We start from the raw sequence: 8074 nt of genomic DNA, 5'->3' as shown, positions 1-8074 counted from the left end.
GGGTGGAGACAGTCGTGAGCCAGACCGAACCTAGAAATGCTTTGTCATTACTGCGAGGTTTTCTATTTATGCCCCTCCAGGCTTTCGTAGGTCGCAGACAGCTACAGCCAATCAGCGTTCTCCACTTCACCCTGTCCTTTGGTCCGGAAGGATGAAACAATGAAACACGACTTTGTGATTTAAAGTTCTGATATATTGTTTTTGTTTGTTTTTAACGGAACACATTTCAAATTATTTACACATATTTGTTGACATAATCTCTAATTTGGTTGAGATGATGACGTATTTGAGCAGTGACCGTGATCACTCCGCCCCGCCAATGCGACAGGGTGTTTAAACCGAGCGCACCCCGCGCTGCAGTCCGGGCTGTGCTGAAGCTGAGGGAGGACAGAGGGTGGTGAGGAAGAGGAGGAGGATGAGGAGGACTTGAGGACGTTGTTTGTGCAGCGAGACCCCAGAAGCCCGAAGCCCGAAGCCCGAAGCCTCTCCTACCGGGACTCCTCCGCGCTTCCGTCGGCCTTCAGGTGAGAGTCGAGCCGGGCGGGCGTTCATCTGCTCCACGCGGTAGGGGGGGCGTCCGGTCCGGTCCGGTCACCCTGGCGTGTCTGCACCGTTCCCGTTTTAATGTCGAACCTCCACCCGGCCGATCATTTCGGAGGCCGCCGGTACCGATCGTAGCCCCGCAGCTCCCCGCCGCGCGGTGGATCCTGCGTGGATCCTGCGTGGATCCTGCGTGGATCCTGCGTGGATCCTGCGTGGAGCCTTCACGCTGCGGGTAGAAGAGAAGCGGCCTCATCATCATGTCGGATTCATGAAAGAGGGATTCTCAAGTACCGCCGGGATGAGGATGAGGATGATGGTGCAGATCATACACTACCCCCCCCCCCGGGTACTCTCTGCTGCATTTCGTGTTGTGTTTTTACACTTTTAGGTAGTTTAACCTCCAGTCAGGATTATTTTCCGACATTATTTTGCTCGTTTCATCCGGATTGCTGCAGGAATCTGACGTTTCTTTTGCGCAGATCCTGCTTCAGAGTAATTATGTAATCAGATCCAGGCTGGGCTGCTGCCCCCCCCCCCCCCCCCCATCGGCCCTTCGCTTCTCTGGTTTTAGTCCACCCTTCTCCTCCTCCTCCATCCTCCCTTCATTTCTGAGATGAAGCGGCCTCAGCTTGTTGCTTGTGAATGTTGATCAAAGGACTCAAAGTGAACGGAGGATCCGGTTTAGCTTCCAGCTGTTGCTGTCCTGCTGTAGCTTAGCGTTAGCTTCCTGATAGCATGTGTCATGCTAGCGGGATAGAACGAGAATCCAAAGTGAAGAAGTTTTGCAGATGAAAAAGGAATAAAATAGTGTTTTTCCTGATTAAACTATCCTTTGTAATTTACACTGCTAGTTATTCTATTAGTGAGATTCTACAAACTATCATGATGGGCGGAGCTCTGGCTCATCTTCACAGCCTCCACCAATCACCTCCCCTGTTTTATCTCTCACTAAAGGACTAAAAACAAAAAATATTCTCACTTTGACATTCTACAGTTATTCTGATCAGATCCAAATTAATGAATTCCTTCGACAAACATTCAATTCATTGAGTTACTCTGCTACCTGTAGCTATCTGGTACCTGTAACTAGCCGCTAGCTGCTACCTGTAGCTAGCCGGTACCTGTAGCCAGCTGCTACTTGTCGGTCGACCAATCGGAGCAGCTCTGCTCGGAGGTTACTCAAGGACAGTTTCTCCTTCTGTGTGACGTCAGAATCCAGATCGGCTTGTTTTCACTAGTCCGTAAACAGAGCCAGGAATAGATGAGACCAGGACGCGGAGGGGTTCTAGCGGAATGCGATCAAAGGGTTCTGCTGTTCTGTGTTCTCCAGTTCTGGTTGATTTAGTTTCATGATCTTCCTTATTTGACAGCTTCTTCTTCTCTGGTGAAATTCACGTTGACATGTTTATATTTTTAGGACGACCAGCAGGACGATGGGAGGAGCGGAAATGTTTGTTTTTCCGTGGGTCACATGTCCCACGGCCCGGCTCGGTCCTGAGTGGCCCAAACCCACGTTACGGGGTGTGTTTGTTGCCGGGACAACGGTGTCGTCGGTGGGCGGTGTCATTGTTTATTATATCCGTCATAACATTTGAACTAAAGACCAGGACAGACGGGGGGGGGGGGGCTCGGGTTCGTCTTTGGGACAGAAAGGGGCGGCGGCCATGAGGCCATTAACATAAAGGGGGCGGTTCATTGATCGCTCTGCTGGCGTAGCGGAGGGCGGGGTCGCAGACGGTTCACATTAAGAGCAGCTTGAGCTGTGATGTCATCGACCCAGGAGGAAATGAGGATATGTGATGTCATCGACCCAGGAGGAGGCCAGGGTCCTGCTCTGTTTACTTCTGGATGAAGCTGGAGCGTGCTGATTGGCTGATGAGTCCGGATCAATGACTTTGATCTGAAGGCTGTGGTGATCGGTTGAAGGTGACCGTCGTCTTCATCGGTCTTCTCTATATTTAGCTTTGCCGCTCTCCGCCTCCCCTTCCCTCGCTTGTCCTCCTTCCAGAACTCTCCTCCCTCTCTCCGTCCTCCTTTCTCTCCCCCCCCCCTCCATCCTCTCCTCCTCTCACCCTCCCTGTACATTTGTTTTCTTCCCTTTGCCTCCTCTTTCTCCTCCTCCTATCCCTCCCTCCTCATTGAGACCACACCATGACGTTTTCTCCTCCTTCGGCTTTATGATGGAGGGATGACATGAAGGTGGAAGGACGGACTGAGGAGGACATAAGGGAGGAGGAATAAACAAGGAGGGATGGGGAGGTGAATAAAGAAGGGATGACGGAGGTCAACCGGTGAGAGAGGAGGATGAGAAAAGGGACGAACGATGATGGCCTGGATTCTGAAAATACCACCTTAAAGGGCCAGTACTCCTCCTCTTCCTCAAACCTTCATCTGGTGTCGGAGTCAGGAGGAGAACACGTTTAAAGGGTCGGTCCCGTCAGAATCAAGTTCGGATCAACCGGCCCCAAATAAAGTTTCAATAGATCAAGTCCTCCTCTAGTCCTCCCCTGGGCGTGTCCTCCTCTAGTCCTCCCCTGGGCGTGTCCTCCTCTAGTCCTCCCCTGGGCATGTCCACCTCTAGCGGGTTCTCTGTGTTCCTACTGGCGGTCCAAGCGGGGGAGGAATGTGGTTGTCATCTGGGTGTGGCGTGCTTCCACATTCCTGCATTGTTCCAGATGTGTTCAGGGACACGCCCATCTCGAGCGGCATGTTGCTGTTGTTTACCGCCTCAAATGACAGAGGCAGAGCTGTTTTAGGTTGCTGGTTCAAAACCCCAACAGTGGCTTTGCATCATGAGAGCCATGGACATGCTAACAGCTAACTCTTCACTCCATTCATTGTCTCCTTGCCTCCAAAAAAAACAAAACAAAACAAAACAAAAAAAAGGAGGCGCCGCCAGAGCGAAACGTTCTGGATGCTGTTCACTGCTCTCTGTGGCTAACTGCTGCTACCAGCTAACTGCTATACGTACTGACTGCTACTAGCTGCTAACGGCTACTACCAGCTAACTGCTACACGTACTGACTGCTACTAGCTGCTAACTGCTACATGTACTGACTGCTACTAGCTGCTAACTGCTACACGTGCTGACTGCTACTAGCTGCTGACTGCTACTACCAGCTAACTGCTACATGTTACTAGCTGCTAACTGCTGCTACATGTACTGACTGCTACATGTACTGACTGCTACTAGCTGCTGACTGCTACTAGCTGCTGACTGCTACTAGCTGCTAACTGCTACTAACTGCTACACGTACTGACTGCTACTAGCTGCTAACTGCTACTAGCTGCAGACTGCTACTAGCTGCTAACTGCTACTGCTGTGGTCCTGAAGGATTGGGGGTCGTCCTTGAGCAACGTGGGGCGTCGGGGCTCCGAAGCGGTTCCAGACTGGAAACACGTCTGACATGTTCTCTAGTTGTCATCCATGTAATGAAACGACGATTCCTTCAACTGACGTCTCCGGAGTCGCTATGACAACAAAGAGGCTTACACCACAGACCTCCGCCCCCCCCATGGAGGTGTAACATGACTCCTCAGTGACATTGTGTACAACACTTTGGTATCACGAGGCCCGTCTAGGAGTCATTAGAAATCAAATAACCCCCCCCCCCCACACCTGGGGGAGTTTGGACCGGGCCAGCGGAGCGCTAACAACTTCCTGTTTCCATCCATCCCGTTAGATCTGAGGGAACATGTACTGGTTCATTTAGGAGCAGCCAATAGCAGGCCTTCCTGATGTCAGCTGATGTGGCCCCGCCCGGATCAGTGTGACCCCTCCCTTAACCGCTGGCATTCCTCCGTTGCCAGCCTTTTATTCCCTCGTTCTTTTGTGGGAGTTTGTTTAGTCACATGATGGAGCGCAGGGGCCCCGGAACATGAATGAACGGACCGACCCGGCTTTAGACCTGTATGTGGTCCAGTGACCCCGGACAATCAGCTGGTCTCTGTCTCTTTAATTAGCACCGGTTTTATGTTTCCTGTCAGACTTGGAACATTATTGCTTATTGATCATGTCAAGCGCCACTGATCAGGTTTGTGTTTTAGGGATCAGGGTTAGGAATCCATTTAGCACTAGCAACAGGTGACCTAACGGAGCCATGTAACATGCTAAAGTTGTCTTCTATCTTCTATCACCACGCATACAGAGGTTAGCTTCTTAGCATTAGCGGTGGGTGGCATGAACTAGCGTGTGGCTAGTTAGCCTACAGCTGTGTCACGGTGAATGTGTGGAATGAGGAATGTTCAGCTCCCATCCAAAGTAATCTGATTACAGACTGATCATTGGGAGTCTGATTCAAACATGATCAATAATTCAGACTGAGAGGAAACGAAATCAATCATTACATTATTTTTTTTTAATCTGCATTCTCGTATGCCGATGAACCAATCAGGCGAAGGATGCGGGTTTTCACACGAGGACGATGAAATTAGGAGGAAACCATAACTTTATTTAAAACACAATGAATCTCACTGCGCAGAAACTTAAATAATGTCGTGGCCCATCTGAGCTGGTCCAGTGTCGGCCCCCTTTGGACCAGGACCTCGGCCCCCTTCAGGCCTGAGCAGGGACCACCCCCCCGGACCACCTTTGGATTTGATGTTTGGATACTGAATTGGGCGCCGTCCTCCACCAGCAGCCCGTCGGTCCGGGCGAGGTCCATCGTTCTGCTCCTTTGTGTTTGAAGGTCACCGGCGAGAGAAGACTCGTTTTGTCCTTCGTTGTTCTGTCCGTCTGTTGGACTTCCTTTCAGGGCGAGGGCTGGACGGCCGGGACGGCCCCCCGGCGCCGTCAGGGATCTGGGCTACACTCGGCCCGTCGGACACAGCGGCCATTCAGGAAAGGAATGACGGAGGAAAAGCGCTTTTATCTGGGAATGGGACAGTCCGTCTTTTGGCTCCAGACGGCAGGAGAAGCTCCACAAGGGGTCCATCGATGGTGGGGGGGGGGGGGGGGCTGCTGGGGCCTCCGGTCAGAATGGCGAGCGTTGATGAGTAGAAGAACCAGAACCTCACTGAGCTCGAAGGGCTCGTTCTCCTGAGATCTTTGGGTTGAGCTCCAAAGGGACGCGACCTGAACCCGGCAGAGACCGGCAGAGACCGGCAGAGACCGGGGCTATGACATCGGCGCTTCGCTGTTCAACGTGTCGAGTGCTTTTGTTGATCTATATTTAATAAGCCCCTCCCCCCCCCCCCCCCCCCCCCCCGTTGACAGACGCCTCTGATGTAAACGATGTTTAAAGGCAAATGTTCAACGTCAAAAGGAGTTCTCCCCGTTTCCATGGTAACACATGTCCATGTTGCTGAAGGGATGGGATGTTGAGAGAAGAGTGAGGAGTTGACCTTGTGTGTTTGGTTTATTTGTTCCCATGGCAACCGCTAAACGCATTGGCTGCTAACCTTCAGCGCTAACCCAATTAAACTGGGCAGAGGTGCGGTTTGTCCTGCCGACCTGTAAACCTGTCGGGGGGACCACATCCGGACCAGAACCGGACCAGAAGCCGGCGGTTCCGAGGTTTTCAATCTGCTGCTGGAGCTTCTTCTCTGCGTCCTCCGGGGGACCGGATGTTGACGCGGCTCGGCCCGCTTTTCGTCCGTCTCCGTCTCAGCAGAGACGATCCAGCTTTGCCTTTCATTGTGTGTGTGCGTGTGTGCGTGTGTGCGTGTGTGTGTGTCCCTCCCAATGGGGAGGTGAGAGTAGCTCGGCTGGCGTGGGAGTTGAATCTCTGCTTGGGACTCTGTTTGGTTGCCATGGCGTTGCCATAGTGAGCAATTATTGCTTGAATGGGGAAGCAGTGAAGACCCTCGAGATGCAGAGAGGCGGCGCCGGCGGCGGCGCTCGGGTCATCTGAGGGAACGTCTCTGCGGCAGATTCAGGGCGGCTCCGCCTCCTCTGATTCAGGACGCCACACGGATCCGGTTTCATCCGTCCGATAAAGATGGATGCTTCCTGGTGTCACCCGACGGATGTACGGTGATGCAATAAATGACCTCACTGACGAGGTCGACTCCACCCCTACCAATAATTCGATGCTATTGATCCGTGTGGAGATCAACGGTAGCACTAATGCCGACGCCCACAGCGCTTTGTAATGTCTAACAGATTTCATCTCCTTTGTATTTAGATCTGCTAAAGCGCCAGCAGAGAGTCTTTGTGCCGTTTGACGAGTGGGCGCCAGCACAGTGCATGCTGGGACAGCCGTAACCATGGTGATCTGTGGTTTGGACTCAATAAAGCCAGTGAGAAAGCGTTTGTGTTTGATCAGAAGCTTTTATTTCACTGTTGATGAGGCGAGTTCTGGCGGCGGCGGCGTTAGCCGTAGCCTGCTAGCATGACATTCAGCAAACAACTGTACTGATCTAAAGTACGCATCTATAAACAGACACAAGTGCGTGTCGTTTGTCTCTGAAGGACAATCGATCTGATTCGGTCTCTTTTTCACGCGAATCAATAAGTTATTTCTGACCCGATTGATTCGATCGCAGTAGCATGACGTCGTCGTTAATTCTGTTCAGCAGCTTCACTAGTACGAAGCATCCGTCTGACCCCGATGGAGCTATTGAACGCATCTTCTGGGTCCCTGAAGGCATCGCTGGCTGTAGTAACGGCTTTGTCCAGAGGGGGCAGCGTTCTCTCAGTTTACAGGAGACCCCGGAGCCGCTTGAAGTTCTGGTCACATGATGTTGGATGTGAGGAAGTTGTCTTCATCGGCGGATGAAGACAGTGGAGTAATTTATATTTAATTTATTGTTATTTTGCATCTGTGGAGTAATTTAATATTTTATTTGTATTGTTAAATGACGATTTATGTACGAAGGACTTTCAACGGAAACAAGACCGCAAGGGCTTTTTAGAAATGCTCCTCTTAGACAGGATGTTTGACTGTACTTGTACTGTAATACATGCTACTGTGTGACTGTACTTGTACTGTAATACGTGCTACTGTGTGACTGTACTTGTACTGTAATACATGCTACTGTGTGACTGTACTTGTACTCTAACATTCTATCTAATAAATATATTCATCATCATGACAACTTGAGGTCGGATGTAGCGACTGATAAGAAGAAAACACACAGCGGGAACAAAAGACGTGCATTTGGCGAGGCGGTGGTTTCGTTGCTGTGGTAACGAATTAAAGAACAGACGGATTTCGTCGGACGCTGGACGTGGACTCGTCCACTCGTCCCGTCCTGTCGAGGACGAGCGTTTGGATACGAACTGAAGCCGCTCACTGTCCTCCGTTTGTCTCTGCAGGTCGTGGACGAGCTTCACGTCCGCTCTGACAGCGTGTAGTTTGAGCGTCCCGTCGCTAACGGCAGCAGGTGGGCGGGGCTCCGAGGAGGACGCGATGACGTCGGTAGCGGCCGAGTTGGAGCACATGGACATCCAGCAGCAGTACAACGACGGCGTCAACAACCGGTGGGACGCAGACGAGTGGGACAACGAGAACAGCTCGGCCCGCCTGTTCGAACGCTCTCGGATCAAAGCCATGGCAGGTAGGAGGACGGACCGTTGGGTGGACGGGTG

The 8074-nt window shown here is 51.8% G+C and overlaps 1 protein-coding gene across 1 annotated transcript in view; it reads left to right on the top strand.

Moving 5' to 3' along the window:
* The first annotated feature begins 426 nt into the window (after positions 1–426).
* sptbn1 (spectrin, beta, non-erythrocytic 1) overlaps positions 427–8074 on the top strand; it is a 31591-nt gene continuing 23943 nt past the window's right edge. Inside the window, 2 exon segments of the mRNA XM_068741160.1 lie at positions 427–524; positions 7802–8043. Coding sequence (XP_068597261.1) covers positions 7896–8043 — 148 coding nt within the window. The 5' untranslated portion in view covers positions 427–524; positions 7802–7895.

Source organism: Brachionichthys hirsutus, chromosome 7, assembly GCF_040956055.1.
Source record: "Brachionichthys hirsutus isolate HB-005 chromosome 7, CSIRO-AGI_Bhir_v1, whole genome shotgun sequence".
Taxonomy (NCBI): domain Eukaryota; kingdom Metazoa; phylum Chordata; class Actinopteri; order Lophiiformes; family Brachionichthyidae; genus Brachionichthys; species Brachionichthys hirsutus.
This window is presented reverse-complemented; position numbering and strand designations above follow the sequence as displayed.